This window comes from Crinia signifera, chromosome 9, assembly GCF_055691185.1.
Source record: "Crinia signifera chromosome 9, ASM5569118v1, whole genome shotgun sequence".
NCBI lineage: Eukaryota > Metazoa > Chordata > Amphibia > Anura > Myobatrachidae > Crinia > Crinia signifera.
This window is the reverse complement of record NC_139225.1, coordinates 8,027,186-8,045,824: the sequence shown is the minus strand read 5'-3', so window position 1 is coordinate 8,045,824 and position 18,639 is coordinate 8,027,186. Positions and strand designations below refer to the sequence as shown.

Below are 18,639 nucleotides of genomic sequence, written 5' to 3'. Positions count from 1 at the left end.
GAGCGGCTTGGTATAGATGCTCAGGGCTGGTCTCCAACACGTTTTGTGCCTTACCTTAAAACTTCACTTTTCTTACAGGTGTCCCTCACTCACACTTTTTTTTTTTTTTTTACTCTCTTCAGCGCTCCTATGCTGGGTAGACACTAACAATTTGCAAAAACCTGGGATCTTGGCGTATGTATGAAAGGGTGCAGGCTGCACCCGGGAAAATGACCCAGCAGTCAAAATGCCGGGTAATTCCCGAGTAGTATGTCTAAAAGGGGTATAATATTGGGTAATAAAGTTGATTCTGATTCTATGAAATGGTGAAATGCGTAGGTAGCACAGTAGGCAGTGGTGCGTGACTAGCAAACTAAATCTGTCATTAATACTGATATTTGGCACAAAACTACAAAGGGGTGTTTGTGGTATTCTACTAGGAAACTGATCGCTTCATTATGCAATAAATAATCAGCAATGAAGTCTTCTGTCTTGCATTCATATTCTACTGCGGTCTGCTGATGCGTAGGTAATTGTTAGCCCCAAATAAGGGGAGGAAAGGGGGGTATATTTAGGTGGCAGAGGGAAATGAGTTCTCTCACCTCTTCAGGACCACTTTAAAGGTCCATACACACGGGGCGACTATGCCCAGCGTGTATGGACAGCGATGATGTCAATCATCGCTGCGGGGAAAGCCGCTCAGTGCATACACCAGCAGATGAGCGGCTTTCCCGGCGATGTTGCGGGAGCGCGCAGCAGTGATCACTGCTCATCACCAGGGCCATACACACTGGGCGGCTTTGAGCTGAAAGCCGCTCAAACAGGCTGTTTTGAGTGGCTTTCAGCTCAGTCGCCCAGTGTGTATGGGCCTTTAGCCCTGTTTCAAGCCATCCCCAACATGTGCAGAATTAAAAACCCAAACATGCACAATATTTCGTAATGAATACTAGAAACTCAGAGGCGTTTTTATATATTTTTTTTATTCCAATTAAATTTTTTGTTACAGTAAGTTAAACATTACTTCAGAAGTGGACTGATGCATTGTGGTTTTTTTTTTAGGGTGATTCTGTAATTCTTGGTGGAAATCATTTCTTTCGATTCAACAATCCCACTGAGGTTCAGAGCAATCGCCGTTCTCGATCTGTAGCTGGTGCAGGCCAAGAAAGGCTTAAAGACTATGAGTTTGCCAAAAATGAGCTTATCGATGCCCAGAAGCAGAGGTACTGTTCTTAAAAACCACTCCGGAAAATGTTGCAGTTTCAGGATACCTTGTACACAAGGTGTAAACCAGACCTTTCCAACCTGTGACCCTCCAGCTGTTATGAAACTACAAGTCCCATCATGCCTTACTACCATTATGCTATAAGGTAATGCTAAATCTATGGCAAGGCATGCTGGGATGTGTAGTTTAACAGCTGGATGGCCACAGGTTAGACATGCCTGTTGTAAATGGACCAAGACTATTGTTTTTTTTTTTTTTATGGAATGAAATGGATAAATGAGATTCAAGAGTGGATGTTCCCTGGCTAATTGGGGGATTATAATTGATCTCCCTGACCACCCCCCAAAAAATAGTTTTTTGTTGAGATTCAGGCACCCCATCCCACCTCCTTGGCTGGTGCTTTTTGGTGGTTTAAATTTCTCCTACCAGCTGAGTTGAGCAGCTATCCAATTAGCTCTTAACACAAGTCCTAGCACTTTGTAATAAGACATTGAGGACCAGGGCTCTCATTCCTACCTTTGTTACTGGGACGTAGCTGGGGCGATGCCACAGCATCGGTTATCAATGTATATTACGTTTCAGGATTGAAAGTGAGATTGAAGATGCAAGGCTGCAGACACAGATGGAAATGATTCAGGAGCTTCAGGCCGCTAAAGCATTGGCTCAGTTGGAGCTGATTGAACAGAAGAAGCTGTACGAGAATCAGATCAAACAGCTGGAGAGGAATCAGGTTGGTGAATAGGTTTATGTGCTACTATGCGGTTGGGTAAACTGTAGCTGGTCATCAAAATGGCGGCTGCTGCACTGTCCAAAATTTAAATAGGTGAGGATCCCCTATTTTTTATCTTAGTGACCAGTGGCGGCCACAGAGATGTGGCTGCTGTGTATTCCAACAACTCCTTGCTTTGCACTCATAAATATTGTACTTTTTGAATGGAAGACTTCAAATTCTGCTTCAATATTGCCATATAAATCTTACAATTTTTATGTTGATGTATTTAAGGCTTTTTGGCATCAGACCGAGAAGGCTGTAGTGTCTGCATATTTTTCTTTGGAATACAGATGGGTGATTGGTGGTGGGGGATGCTCGCGCCACCATCCAGGGATGTTGCAGGGAATCCTGACTATATCAGGTTGAACTGAGAAATCCAGAACCACTTTGGGGTTTGAGAACCGCTGTGTTAGTGGTTTGACTTTTAAATGGGATACATTCCTAGGTCCTTATTCTGGTTTACTCGCAAAGGCAAATTTCCTCTAAAATGGACAAAACCATGTGCACTGCAGGTGGGGCAGATGTTACGGAAGCGGTACATCTGTCAGAATGAACTTAGGTCTACAGTCATTAGGTCGACCCCACTAGGTCGACTGGCAGGAAGGTCGACATGACTTAAGGTCGAATTTGCATAAAGGTCGACATGAGGAAGGTCAACTGGTCATAAGGTCGACATGGGTTTTTCACTGTTTTTTGATCCGAGTGTCGACATGGACACAGTTGGCAATGAGAATCGGACCCTCGCATCGCTCGCTTCACTCGCAATGCTTCGGGCACGGTGCCTCGCTGCGCTCGGCACACTATTTTATTCTCCCACCACGCCCTAGTGGATGGTAGGGCATGAAATACCGCCTGTCGGCACATGTCGGCTCAAAAAACAGTGAAAAACCCATGTCGACCTTATGACCAGTCGACCTTCCTCATGTCGACCTTTATGCAAATTCGACCTTAAGTCATGTCGACCTTGGCCCATGTCGACCTTCCTGCCAGTCGACCTAGTGGGGTCGACCTAATGACTGTAGACCTAAGTTCATTCTGACAGATGACCGCATCCCGATGTTATATATGCAGAGAGGATTAGATTTGGGTGGGGTTTAACTTCAAAGTGAGATCTATATTGCAGTGTAAAAATAAAGCAATCAGTATTTACCCTGCACAGAAACAAAATATCTCACCCAAATCTAAATCTCTCTGCACATGTTACATCTGCCCCCCTGCAGTGCACATGGTTTTGTCCATTTGAGAAGGAATTGGCCTTTGCGAGTGAACCAGAATAAGGGCCTTGGTGTGTGTGTTTAGCCATAGATGATTTAACACAAAGTATATATTGTGTTTAAAAGAGACGCAAGTAAACTACATTCAAGTGTATGGTGTCACAGTCCAATGAAACAAAACTAATGAATGACTGCTCGAGAGGCGGGGCTTCAGCACAGTACAAAACTGAAATGGGGGATCCACACCAACTGCCAGGGAGTCAGTATGGAATGACAGTTGGTGGCAGTTGGTTTCTTCTGTATCTGAATTTTGAACTGTGCTGCAACCCCTTTATTTTCTCAAAGGATTTCTGTAACCATTTCCAATGAGTACTCTTTTTAAATTTAGAGCTTCCTATTGGACATAGTCAATCTGGACTGGTTTACCCTTTCTTATAATTTAGAACCTACTATGAATGCTATCATTTTACAGCACATATCTACATACTGCACATGTGACATCTCTGTAGTTTTAAAAGTATTATAACTTAATCTGGATTATAAACGCTCACATCTGGAGCTGATGGTTTTACGAAGATGCAGGCACCATTTGTGCGTAAGTCATTATGTAAACATGTTACGGTATGTACTGTGTTCATGAGCAGGAAGAAGAACAAGCGAAGAGGAACAGCCTGAGAAGATGCCAGAAGGACAAAGCCACAAGTAACAGGGGACATCTACCGCCGGCAGGCTCATCTAGCCAGGTCTGTACATATACTTCGGCTATATCCAATTTTCTGCCACTGAAACCAAGTCTGTTCCATTATTTGGGATTTACTATGAAATACTACAGTAACTGTATGTTTAAACCTGCAATAGGATTACTCAGTAATGCCAGAATTGTTCTAGTGTTTATTTGTAACGGGTTAGAAGAATGTTACTACTTTGTTATTGCTTTTGATCGCACTAGGTTTGTCTTGCTTTTCGGGTCAGTGGTCCTTTATTTAGTCAACCCAGTCGCCTGTTCTTGTGGACTCTGTCTACAATAATAACTTTATACAACCTTACTGTATGTATAAGATGTCACTATAGTACAATGGATTCGGTATGAAATCCTGAATGGGTCAAAATCCCGACATTTAAAATCCCGACAAGGTCAAAATACCAACATATAGAATGTACAGGTCGACATGGGTTTTTTCACTTTTTTTTTTTTTTTTACCCGAATATCGACACAGTCGACATGGACACAGAAGTGAACCAAAGCCCCTCGCATCGCTTGTTATGCTTCAGGCACATTATTTTATTCTCCCACCACGCCCTAGTGGATGGTAGGGCATGAAATTTTGCCTGTCGGGTCAAAAAACAGTGAAAAAACCCATGTCGACCTTGCAACCTCTCGACCGACAGTCATGTTGACTGTTTCAGCTGTACATTCTATATGTCAGGATTTTGACCTTGTCGGGATTTTAAATATTGGGATTTTAAATGTCGGGATTTTGACTGCATCCCAGTACAATACCCCTTTAAAAACCATTGTTCACGGATTGGTTATTATGACAGGTGGATGCCCATGTCACTGATATTGAATTAGTTAATGTTTTTTCTTTTTTTCTTTTTGTGGGCCATAAGTCTTTTAGAAGTATGTAAATCTGTACTTATTGGAACCCATTTCTAAAGTTTTACGTATGGTATGAAGATGATTTTCTGTTCGTTGAGTGTCGCTGTCTGATTTGTCCAAACAGCTGACCAAATGGGTTGATACAGTACTTAGACCCCTGGTTCTCTGGGCAAGCTTCCTAGTGGTATCTATATAAAATGTATTCCGGACACTTGTTTGTGTGGCTAAAGGGACAGATCTATACGGAAGAATGTAGAAGGAAAATACACAGGCGAAAGTTCGAGATCTTTGTGAGTTCTATACAGAGAGAACTGTCCTGGTGGATTTCCCATAGGAGCAATGGAATCTATAAAATAGATAAATATGCCTAAAAGGGGCAATCCAATTGTAACCTATTGAATCTAATACGGAGTATCCCATAATCTGAATTTTGCAGATCTGTGAAAAGGGTAATTCCCACGGTAAACTCATACAAGGGCTGGAATTGGAGAAGAGCAATCTCTCTAGACAGATGGAAAAAATACATCAAAGTGGAAAAAGAAGCATATCGGCAGAAAGTAAGTGATATGGGTAAAAGGTATCGGTATGCCAATCTGTAATCGGGAATGCGAAGGAAGGTATACCGCTGAAACAGTCTTGCCAAATATTTAAAGAAGAGCAGCCCACTACAAGTAGTATACTAGAAATTAGTAAGAAATGGAATGGGTTCGATGCCAGACTAGAGCAATGCAATGGCCCTACATTGTTTGGGGCAGTGGCGTAACTAAGTTTTGGGCGCCCCCCCCCCCCCCGCCGCCACCCCACCAAGCACCCCCAATCCACCGCCGCCCATGCAAACCCCCCCCCCCCAATCCCCTGCAGCCTTACCTATCGCACTGGTCCCGGCGGCTCCTTTCTTCTTCTGCTGAGGACCACGATAAAATGGCCGCCCCCATACAGCAGACAGTTTCAGAGAACTGTGTGCTATATGCGGGCGGCCGTTTTGTGGTGGTCCTCAGCAAAAGAACGGAGCCGCCGGGACCAGCGAGATAGGTAAGTCTGCGGGGGATTGGGGGGGGGGGGGGTGTAACTATAGCACCGCAGCCCCCGGCGCCCCCACATGCACAGCGCCCCCCCGCGGTGGCAGGGGCCTGCGGTGCTATAGTTACGCCGCTGGTTTGGGGGTTATTCTGGTTCACTCGCAAAGGCAAATTCCTTCTCAAATGGACAAAACCATGTGCACTGCAGGTGGTTCAGATGTAACTTGAGCAGAGAGAATTAGATTTAGGTGGAGTTTTACTTCAAAGTGAGATCTATATTGCAGTGTAAAAATAAATCAGTCATTTATTTCCCTGCACAGAAACAATAAAACACCTAAATGTAATTCTCTCTGCACCTGTTACATCTGCCCCAACTGCAGTGCACATGGTTTTGTCCATTAGAGAAGGAATTTGCCTTTGCGAGTTGTGATTGCACATTTCATGCTACTGACCTTGTCGTGCGCAGGAAAAATTTCGGTACTTGTGAGTTATCTGGACGCCCGATTTTTTGATTGTATGCCTTAAGTTAAGGCATACAATCAGATGCGATGCGATGCGATATCGCATCGCATCGCATCGCATGCGACCATCGGATGCGATGACCCGATTTTTCCATAGGAATCAATGTTAAAATGATTCCTATGGAAAAAGGGGTCCTTTTCATACCCCTACTATCCAAGTGGGCATGGAGTTGGATATAAACCTGTGGCGAGCGTAGCGAGCCACCGAGCCCGAAGCGTGGCGAGCGAAGCGAGCCCCGCGAGGGGACGGTATTCCGTGTCCCCTCGCGGGGCTCGCTACGCTCGCCACGCTTCGGGCTCGGTGGCTCGCTACGCTCGCCACAGGTTTATATCCAACTCCATGCCCACTTGGATAGTAGGGGTATGAAAAGGACCCCTTTTTCCCATTGAATTCCATGTTAAAATGGACTCAGTCCATTTTAACATTGATTCCTATGGAAAAATCGGGTCATCGCATCGCATCGCATCGCATCCGATGGTCGCATGCGATGCGATGCGATGTGCCCGATCCGACCCGATTTTGAAATCGGGCGTCCGGATAACTCACATGTACCAAAATTTCTTCTAAATCTCAATTTATCTTCAGAACAGGAGCAATGGAAGTCTCTGCAACTTTCCATCAGTTTGCAAGAAGCAAATTCTATCAGTAGAAGTTTGAACAAACAGACCATGTTTTCCAGGTGAGATGAATGCGCCTTTTTATTCCTTGCAATTCCCCCTAAATATGCCTAAAATTGTCCTTTAATCTGACATAGCTGGTAGACCCCAACACAGATCTTTGACTTTGTGCTACACCAAGACAGTGTACAGGTGTGTCCTACTACTTGGCTGCAGTTGTGCAGGTCCCAGGAGACACTGCTAGCATCAAGTTTATGTTGTTTTTCTTCCAAAATCCATCTTCTTTATGAGCCTTATTCTGGTTAAATCGAACCTATGCATATTTCAGACGGGCACCGAGTGTTCTTAGCCCTGCCTACTGTACGGATCGCTCACATCGTCCGACTGCGGTAAGACGCAAAGCGAATGGACTGAGTGGATGTGTGGGAACCTCCCCCATTCTCCGGTGGTTGCCGACCATCGAATGATGGACCAAGAGGTCAGACCGCTCCGAGTGCTCCAGACCACTCTGACACTTCTCCGTGCGAAAGCAGGGATGTGGGCAGTCAGCTGGCATCCAGCTATGTCAGCTGTCTGCCCGCCACACGTGCGTCACAGCCGCATTACCGTACGTACGCCCAGCGTTTTCATGGGAGCGCCCATGAAACGCTTGGCGTACGTATATGGTAATGAGCCCAAACATCCCTTCACGCCCCTCTCCACCCCCTGCTCAGATTGTTCCGACTGATCGTTTTCTGCACGAAACTCACGCCGTGTTCGCACATGCGCAGAAACGCCTCTGCACATGCGCAAACACAAAACATTGGCCATCCGACCGAACACGCGGCCTATGTGATGGAGTCTCCGAATCTGTATACAAAGTGTTACAATGCAGCTGCCATGACGTTATTTCAAAGTTCGGTACTCTTTACCTAGAAGGGCGCCCGTCGTGGTGATCGCGGGTACATTTATGTCTGGCCGCGACGCGACCGACGCGATGCCCGCGATTTCCCATTGAAACCCATGTTAAACATGGAAATCGCGTCGGTCGCGTCGCGGCTGGCCATAAATGTACCCGCGATGCCCGCGACGCGATGCACCCGATTTCCCATAGGAATCAATGTTAAATGGCCCGACCGACGCGATTTTACTGTTAAATGCCTCAATGGACCCGATTTGGCCATAGGAATCAATGTTAAATGGGCTACAGAGCCCAAATAGGCACAATTAACCCTTAAATGTCCCCCCAAATTTTACTGCCACCCCAGGATCCACGCCAACCCGAAGCGTGGCGAGTGCAGCGAGCCCGCGAGGGGCGGCGGTACGCGTCCTCCGACCTTTTCATGCCCTACTATCCACGTCGGCGTGGAGTTGAGAATAGAATAGTGTGGCGAGCGCAGCGAGCCACCGAGCCCGAAGCGTGGCGAGCGCAGCGGATACCTTCACAGGTAAACGCGTCCCCTCGCGGGCTTCACAGGTGTCCGTGCGGACACCTGTGAAGTCCGCGAAGGGACGCGTTTACCTGTGAAGGTATCCGCGTCCCCTCGCGGGGCTCGCTGCGCTCGCCGGGCTCGGTGGCTCGCTGCGCTCGCCACACTATTCTATTCTCAACTCCACGCCGACGTGGATAGTAGGGCATGAAAAGGTCGGAGGACGCGTACCGCCGCCCCTCGCGGGCTCGCTGCGCTCGCCACGCTTCGGGTTGGCGTGGATCGTGGGGTGGCGTTAAAAATTTGGGGGGACATTTAAGGGTTAATTGTGCCTATTTGGGCTCTGTAGCCCATTTAACATTGATTCCTATGGCAAAATCGCGGGCATTGAGGCATTTTACATGAAAATCGCGGTCAATCAGCCTTTTTAACATTGTTCCCTATGGGAAAATCGCGGTCATCGCGGGCAGCAGATTTTTATGTACCCGCGATGCCCGCGATGACCGCGATTTTACCCCCGACGCCCGCGATTTCAATCGCTGGCGCCCTTCTAGGTAAAGAGTACCCAAAGTTCTGTCCTGCTCTGTATACAGGCTGTCACACACCTATACAGCAGACTCCTGGGTCATCCTAGTCCTAATACGTTGTGACTAAGACACCTGTTCGGCAGAACGACTCCAACGTTAACAGAGCTGCACAGGGGGGTTCAAACAGATCACGCATATTGTGTTGAATGGCGTATCACTGACTGCATTTGTCCCTGATGGAGCTAACAATATAGACTGATTTTGTATAGGTCTTAGAAAATCCTTTCTTTTAAGATACTGGATTTGGCCAACCTTTTGCCCAATACCTTTATGTTTAGGAGCTGATGTAATGGCTTCTACAGTAACCTGGGCAAACAAGCTCCTCAACTTAGGGCAGTACGGACGGTGTAATGGTTAGCATTCCTGCCTCACAGCGCTGAGGTCAGGGGTTCTATCCCCACCATGTGTTATATACACGGGCAGTACGGACGGTGTAATGGTTAGCATTACTGCCTCACAGCGCTGAGGTCATGGGTTCTATCCCCACTATGTGTTATATATATATATATATATATATATATATATATATATATATATATATATATATATATATATATATATATATATATATATATATATATATATATATATATGGGGCAGTACGGACGGTGTAATGGTTATCATTACTGCCTCACAGCGCTGAGGTCAGGGGTTCTATCACCACCATGTGTTATATATATACGGGGCAGTACGGACGGTGTAATGGTTATCATTACTGCCTCACAGCGCTGAGGTCATGGGTTCTATCCCCACTATGTGTTATATATATATATATATATATATATATATATATATATATATATACGGGGCAGTACGGACGGTGTAATGGTTATCATTACTGCCTCACAGCGCTGAGGTCAGGGGTTCTATCACCACCATGTGTTATATATATACGGGGCAGTACGGACGGTGTAATGGTTATCATTACTGCCTCACAGCGCTGAGGTCAGGGGTTCTATCCCCACCATGTGTTATATATACGGGGCAGTACGGACGGTGTAATGGTTAGCATTACTGCCTCACAGCACTGAGGTAATGGGTTCTATCCCCACCATGTGTTATATATACACGGGGCAGTGTTATATATACGGGGCAGTACGGACGGTGTAATGGTTAGCATTAATGCCTCACAGCGCTGAGGTCATGGGTTCTATCCCCACCATGGCTCTAACTGTGCGGAGTTTGTATATTCTCCCCGTACATATTAATAAAAATAATAATAAAGAACTGTTGGTCATACTTGTGGTTATTTTCTCTGATTTTGAATATTGATGAATTGTCTTTCAGGTATGATCCACCTGCTCTGAATGGTGAGGAGAAAACGGTGTACATCAAAGTCTGCAACACGCACCTGGGTATAACCACGATGTGGAGTCTTGAGAAATTTGAAGCCAACCTGGCGCTCATGAGAGAGCTTTATAAAGTGAGTGTGCTAGGTGGTGACGCATGCAATGCGATCAATAAAAAACCAAAAACAATCTAAAGCATGTAAAATGCCGAGACACTTTACTACTAAATATATATAGAGACCTAAAAACACATATAGAACATACATAGAAATAAATGTTAGTCTTTATTCAGCCTTAACGACTATGTAACTATACATTGAATGCTGGGTCCTGTACATTTTTCCCATTGAATGAGTCAATCCTAATTAAATGCATTAGGGCAACTTAATGTAGTATCATTTATAAAAAATCCTGCCTCTGTATGCTCATTGGCTAAAGGTGACTATTGATGGCAAATGGAAACGGACCCCAGTGTACAAGGGAAAATGTAAAAAAAAAGACAGGGAATGTTGGAGAGGTCAGTTATCTCCTGAGGCTTACAGCCAACCTCTAGCAGCGGGCTGACTGCTGGGCCTGCCTTTGAGTGCATGCTGGGAACCTTGTATGGATACCTGGATGCAGTTCTACAGAATATCTACTGTATCGGCTTCCGTAGTACACTGCGTTGGGCACCTGCGTTAGAGGCACACCAGGATTCTGCCAGGTAGAGCCCCCAATCTCAGAAGAGTTGGGGGTAAATTTACAAAGATGGGAGTATTAAAGATGGGATGGCAACCAATCGGATTGTACTTGTTTAGCACCTTCTAGAAGATAATGGATAGAATATGGTTGCTATGGCCCAGCAATCACTGCTGATTTAAACTTTACTGGTTTGTAGTTATACAGTATGGTCATTATGATTTATTGCTCTATAGACATCTTACGTCTTTTAAAATTCTACACACAATGGATTGATTTGTTGTACCGGGTCACAGACCCTGTTTGATTTTGTTCTGTGTGATTATAAACCTCAGTTTATTCAGACAGCTGCAGCAATTGGTAGATTATCAGCCGAATTAGGTTAATTAACTTGTTTTGTTATTTGCAGTTGGCACAATGCAGATAACATGATTCTTATACCCTCAGGGCTACTTCGACAACAGTGGAGATGACCTTTTTTATGATCCTACGGACGCTTGGGAAGTGGAGTCTAAGCAACCATCCCCTAAAAGGCAAGTCTAGTCTTTAATTACTGTACATCCATACGCAAACGCGGGGACGCCTTTAAACGTGCATTAAATTATTTATTTATTAACAGTTTCTTATATAGCGCAGCTTATTCCGTTGCGCTTTACAACATACAGGGTATTTACAGACAGTCAAAAGGTAGGAGGGCCCTGCTCGCAAGCTTACAATCTATAGGGAAATAGGCATTGATACATAAGGTTAGATACTGTATTCTTTATTGCATCGATTCCACCAGAATGCAAGGTTCTATGACTGGTTCTGGAATTTGATAAGCTTGCCTGAAGAGATGAGTTTTTAGGGAACGCTTATAGGTTTGGAGACTGGAGAAGAGTCTTATTGTGCTTGGGAGGGCATTCCACAGAGTGGGTGCAGCCCGTAGAAAGTCCTGCAGTCGGGAATGGGAGCGAGTAATGAGTGTGGATGAGAGACGCAGAGGTCGTGTTGGATGATATTTTGAGATAAGAGAAGATATGTATGTTGGTGTAGTATGGTTTATGGCTTTGTGTGTATGACAATAGCCCTGGTATGTAATATAATCAGTAGAACTGCCACCACATCATGCAGTGTAAGGGGGCAGAGCTGCTGCACATGCCCAGTGTACCAGCTTCTTCTACCACATTTACTGTATGTGTGGATCTGAGTCCTCAAACATCGCAATGGAGAGCAGCTGCCAGGAGGCAGAGACAGGAGCCTTACCATGAAGTGGGAGATTGGGAGCTTAGAAAGTGCAGTACTGCTTCTATTTATTTATTATGGCATGTTTAACCTTTTCATGACCACTTATCTTAAATTTTGCCAGCGCGCCCCCCCCCCCCCCCCCCCCACCCCTTGGGGGTCCTGGCTCCTGGCTCCTGCTGCTTATAAAAAATAAAAAAAGACATTCAGAAAATGGCCGCCGCCTCCTCTAGCATCCTCAAAAACGGTCTTTCGTATGGGGGGCAGCCATTTTCCGAATGTCTTTTTTTAATTTTTATAAGCAGCAGTAGCCGGGACCCCCAAGACAGAAACGCAGGGGCAGACGGCAGCGGCTAACTATAGCCGTGGAGCCCCCCCGGTGCCCACACACCTTCTCAGCACCTCCCCAACACTGCGGGGGCTGCGTGGCTGTAGTTACATCACTGAAAATGTATAAAATCAAACTGGTTTTGCAGTGTAAATGATTGCCGCTTTAAAAAAACTGGAGATTTCTTCCCAAATCTCTCACTTTTTGAATCTCTCATCCTATTAAATCTCACCCTTAGTTTTGATTGGTTTTATTGTTAACCTCTTTGCCCTTGAATAAACCTGTTGTTGGGACTCTGTCGTTTTGCCACTTCCTGGAAAACCCAAAGTGAACACAAACATCACAGGTCTATGCCCCGTTATCCGGCACAGTAGGCTGCTTTTGAGTGCTGTGTCTTTGTGATACTGGTGACACAATGCACCTGTCAGACCAAGCTATTAACCAGTGATTTGGGCAGTGTATAGAGGGCACAATGAGGACAATCTGCGAATGGGAGATTAGAGGTTATTGTGACCGTGTCTGTGTTTGACTTTCGTCAACTGACCGTATTGAAACCTTTCATTTACTCGTATTAACATGTGAATCCAGACTTATGTTTCTTGTATGTATTTTTATTGTTTTAAAATCTGTGCTTTTATTGTTTTAAAATCTGTGCTTTATTTCATTCAAAATCAGGGTGATTTTTAAATAGCTATTAGGCTGACCTGGAGGGACTGGGATCCCCTAAAGTTCCCCCCTACCAAATGTCAATGTTGACTGAATTCTTATGATGGACTTTTAATTAATGGGTAAAACTATTGTTTATACGTAAAATCAATCAATCGAGTCATGAAATTAAACAGTTCTATGTCCCAAAACTGCAATAGAAATGTAACACATCACAAAGTGCAAATAAAGATTATAAATGAGTTTTTAAGAATTTGGAAACCAATAGTAACCACCTAAATCACAAGGATAAATATGTATATTTTATACAGGTTACAGTATTGATGATGGACAAAGTCTAGATCGTCAGTAGGTCAACCTCTAATGGTTACTAGTGACTAGGTTGACACCTAAGAATGGTCAACAGACCTTTGTGGGCCCCATAGCAACATACTGAATGGGCCACAAGTTATTCATTTTGTTTGTCCCTTAATACAGCAGTGCCATAGTTCATCACATTGCCGTACTTATATCTTGTGACCCTAAGTACTGTAGTTCCTAAGCTTACATGATGTTCCTGTATTACTACCTGGTACCTACATGCATACTCCGGCTTCCGGTACTTGCACTTACCGTTAAGGCACTCCAATATCTGCCCGTAAGACACAGCTGGACAGGCATTTAAATTTGCTTACCCAGTTGTGATGTCATTGTTGGCAGGCATTGCAGCCAGCATGCCTGTTGCTGAGTCCGGCCGTACATACCTGCAGATGTACTGCTAGGAATTTTGCACTGTATACTCTTAGACTAATACCCCTTTCAGACAGAAAAAAAGACCTGGGAATTTCCCTGCTCTTGCCGTGTCAACCCGGGTTTTTCTTCTGTCTGAAAGGGTCAACACGGGTCTAAAGTTCCGGGACTTCGACCCAGGTATTTTGGGATTATTACACCTTGTTAGGCACTGATTGGCTCTCCTGGTGGGGTGCTGGCTGATTGGTTGTGAGGATAGGCTTCTGTGATTGGCTGGGAGGGCATGGCAATGGAGCTGGCCTCTGAGGTCATTAGGGAGCTGAAAAAAGTATAGCATGGCCCACTGGTAGAAGCAAGAGGTGAGAGCTGCTGGCAGTGAGAGGGGAGGAGGAGATTGGCAAACAGATGACTGGGACAGTCAAAGATGCCACAGTGTACTCAAACATTGCAAATATACTGACAGCCATGTGAGGTAACATGTACCTTCCAGTATATAAAAAAACAATAAAACTTGTTTACAACATATCCTTGTGTCATGCCATGGTTAATGCAATGCAGTGAGCAGTCACCACCCACTTTTGGTGACCTCATCTCTGTGTGCCTTTAAAACTGTCCTATTCTTATGACACACAGAGTTTTGCAGGAAAAATCCTGCTTCTGTGTGAAAGGGGTCGACACGGGAAATACCCGGGTTTTTGCTCCTGTGTGAAAGGGGGTCAGCCCCTTGCTGCCTAGTTGTACCCGGGTTTTTGTATCCGGGAAATACCTGGGTTTTTGGGATTTTTCTGTCTGAAAGGGGTATAAGTTAAACCTTCTGGATGCATGAATGAGAACCAGAGGCAGAACTCTGGGAGGCAATGGAGTCATCTGCCACCGGGCTTCTGCTCCCAAGGGGGCACCTCCTCCCCATGCAAGTATAAATCAGTTATTTAAAAGCCAACAATATTGCTTCTGTGGCTGAGTTCTGAGAAATATATGTTACCTATCTATATTTCTTAACAGAAATATAATTTTATATAAGGGTTTATTGTGTTGTGTATATATGTGTGTGTGTGTGGGGGGGGGGGGAGGGCACCAATATATATCTTGCCTCCGGGCATCTGGAACGAATTTACGACACTGATGAGAACAATTCCACTAATGTAGGGACTCTGATAAAGAGTTACCTAGTACAAGGGGGAGCTAGCAGTGATTGTGTTCAAAACATAGGTCTGTTGCCTTTCCTACCCAAATCTATAGCGACAACGATTTTAAAATGAATGGTCCAGAATTCTTATTGGTCTTCTGGTGCCAAGAAGATTATTTCCCCGCTGCAAACACAAACGGTCACCTGCTTACGTTTTGTTTTGCCTTCCTCTGGCTCGATCAACAGGTTTAGTCCATAAAAGCATAGTTTACACATGATGGAGTTTTTGTCAACAACTCAGCCTACTAGTATCTTAAACCGGTCCTGATTTATGTCCTGCTGCTACGGCTGACTCATTGCACATCCAGCCTCCTGATGGAAATGCTTTCTGTAGTAGCACTGACTTTTTATTAACACAGCTGAGTAAAGACGGACCTTAAAGGGCTACGGTAATTCCCACTCCGATAGGATGTGTGAGCTGTACGCTTAATGGGTATGTGAATCCTAAACACTTAGTAACTATAATTGGACTTTTTGATAATATGTCACATGAAATTATGTTTATCTATCATCTAGTCTGGGTATAGGAAAAAGTGTTTAATTTACCAAGTTTGCAGCACTTTGTGGTTGGCAGATGAGTGAACCAATCAAAAACAGACTTTTTAAATCCGTTCCCTAATTGGTTAACCTTTTTGTAGCAGTTATATATTCACTACACTGATTCACTTCAAATTCTTCAAGTCCTGTAACGTTTCACCGTGACTAAGTGGTGATTGTGGTAACCTCTTCTCTTTATTACCAGTTATTTTATATAGCGCGCACATTCCACAGCGACTATTTGAACATACACGCCAGTCCCTGCCCGAGTAGAGCTTACAATCTATCTTCCCTACCCAATGATCACACGCACACATTCATTTTAGGATTAATTTTGTTGGGATCCAATTAACCTACCGGTACATTTTTGGGTTGCGGGAAGAACCACGAGGCAACCCATGCAAGCGCGGTTGGGAATCCAACCCATGACCTTCGTGCTGTGACTGCTACTAAAGTAGAAATAGACCCCAAGCATTCTGAATTGTATATATCTAATAAGCATTGTCCATTTAGTACTTATTCTCGCCACCTGGATGAATGGACTTGCAAGTCCCTGTCCGCTCCAAGGTGGCATCAGCCATGGATGTAATTCATGTGGGTCATGGTGATGAAAATATTGAATAGAAAGTTATTTTTATAATGAAGATTTGACCAAAATGTTTCAAAAAATCATTTATAAAAAAAAAAATTCTTTTCCCCCCAGAGGAAGGAATTCACTCTCTAGACAGACTTCGGGACTCCTAATAGGAAAAGGTAAATCATTTTTGAAGTGTCCTTTGCCTTAAATACTAAACTTGGCCAACTGTTTGCGACCATCTCTGAATCAGGCTCATTGTTCTAAAGTTGATGTTTCATGGAACTGAGTCGATTTGCGGACTGAGCATGTGTGGCGTTCCAATTGTGCATGCGTCAAGGCGCCGCTGTGTACAGTAAGGATGCCTCTGCAAAGTGACTGACAGGAAGTGACCATTTGGGGGTGTTAACATGGTGTTAGCGGGGAGTGGTTGGGAAAAGGAAGACTTGTCATTGCCGTTTTCAGGGCGTGTATATGATGTCCGCCATGAGTCCTAGCGTACAATAACATGGCGTCTGCGTTTCTACTGTTGCAGACAATCTGTAGCCATAGACCTACTTGAGCAGTTGCTATTCCCCATTCTTGCCTGTAGGCTGCATATGCGAATGAAATGCAGTCATTCCGGTGTGAGTCTTTTTTGTTTTTTGGCAGCAACTTCACTTATTGATATCAACCGCTATTTTGCGGAGAAAGCTGCACTTGCGGCTGCATTAGTGTACCCCTCTGAATTAGGCCCAATGTGTCGTCTTAATAAGCTGGGTCTTGGCCACCTGTTTTTCACGCATCTTCTGTTCAGATGAAAAGCCAAACCTGTCTACACCCCATAGTGTTCTAGTATAATATATCCTGCCATGGAGAACCTCTATTGCATTGTCGAACCAGTGACGTGGTGTTTTTACCTTGCAGCTCCCACAGACACCTGTGTCTCTCTCACTGCGTTCTCTTCTGTCTGCAAGCAACTGATCACTTCGGAGGTAGAGGAATTGGGCAAAGAGGAAGGTTCTAAAAGCTTAATTCTTCAACTGCTGAACGATCTCCATGAAATCTCTACATCAAGCGATTATATTGAAAACTATGAACAGCAGGGTGAGCGAACGCTGCAAAGTGACTTGTAACACGTCAGAATTAATATATACTCTAGTTTCTATGGGGCAGATGTATTAAGCCTGGCAAGAGACCAACTGGCGATTTAAAGTGGAATGCGAGAATGCACCAGCCAATCAACGGTCATATTTCAAACCAAGCTGATTGGCTGGTGCGTTCTCTCCTTCCACTTTATCTCCAATCAGCTTTGTTTGAAATATGACACAGTTGGGACTTGATTGGCTGGTGCGTTCTCTCATTCCGCTTTATCTCCTCACCAGGCTTAATACATCTGCCCTTATGCCTCTAATGTCAAATACTAAAATTGTACGAGCTGTAATCCTAATTTTGATTTTACCCGGAATGATCCAGGTTTCCAAGAAACTTCTGGGCACCACTTCAGTCCAGTAGGCTGCACTCTTCAGTTTAATCCTCTATATTAAATGTGCAAATATATGTAGATCGTCATAACTGTCCGTGAGGTTATTTCTGAGGATGGCCATGCATCATAAGGTGGGATGGCCATGCATCATAAATTAAAGTTCAGACGCGCTAGTGCAGGGCTGGGCAATTGCGGCCCTCCAGATGTTGATGAACTACACATCCCAGCATGCCTTGCATCAGTTTCAGCATGGCCACATAGCAAAACTAATACAAAGCATCCTGGGATGTGTAGTTCATCAACATCTGGAGGGCCGCAATTGCCCAGCCCTGCGCTAGTGCATATGAGTTAAGAGAATAAAGCCTTGCGGCTTTTTAAACATAACAAACCGTTATGATTTGCACATTAAATATAGAGGATTAGATCAAGAGGTTCCCCCTACTGACGGAGTTTCTAATAATAATACAATAAGAACAAATATACAGGTGTAGCCGTACTGGTCTATCCCCCGGGCATTGGCACACTTAATACACTGGGCTATCACTTGCGGACAGTAGTCCTACTGTATGTACTGTATGTCTATGGCCTCCATCTGTCATGAGCACACTGTCCTACTTGCAGTACAGCTGGGATGACTAGTTTGCTGGTCCAGGGGATCATGACTACATCTGTACATAGACCAGGGCTGGGCAACACCGGCCCTCCAGATGTTGATGAACTACACATCCCAGCATGCCTTGCATCAGTTTCAGCATGGCCACATTGCAAAACTAATGCAAAGCATCCTGGGATGTGTAGTTCACTAACATCTGGAGGGCTGGTGTTGCCCAGCCCTGACATAGACCATATAATGCCCACAACTGCTGGCCGTAGTAGCGCTGCTTATACCCAACGCTCAGTTGCCAACAATCGTAATGCTGCTTATATGTAGCGCCCAAAGTTGCTGACAGTAGTAGCACTGCTTATACATAACACCGACAGCTGCTGACAGCTCTATGTATAAGCAGTGCTATTACTGTCAG

At 44.7% G+C, this 18,639-nt stretch overlaps 1 protein-coding gene across 3 annotated transcripts in view; it reads left to right on the top strand.

Moving 5' to 3' along the window:
* Positions 1-18,639, top strand: part of LOC146037083 (kinesin-like protein KIF14) — a 68,934-nt gene that overhangs the window by 42,377 nt on the left and 7,918 nt on the right. For all 3 annotated transcript variants that reach the window (XM_083160996.1, XM_083160997.1, XM_083160995.1), the window contains 9 exons: positions 1,039-1,199; positions 1,784-1,931; positions 3,832-3,930; positions 5,224-5,344; positions 6,914-7,007; positions 10,229-10,364; positions 11,356-11,441; positions 16,282-16,331; positions 17,059-17,238. In XM_083160996.1, the coding sequence (XP_083017122.1) occupies positions 1,039-1,199; positions 1,784-1,931; positions 3,832-3,930; positions 5,224-5,344; positions 6,914-7,007; positions 10,229-10,364; positions 11,356-11,441; positions 16,282-16,331; positions 17,059-17,238 (1,075 nt within the window). The remainder of the gene's footprint in view (positions 1-1,038; positions 1,200-1,783; positions 1,932-3,831; positions 3,931-5,223; positions 5,345-6,913; positions 7,008-10,228; positions 10,365-11,355; positions 11,442-16,281; positions 16,332-17,058; positions 17,239-18,639) is intronic.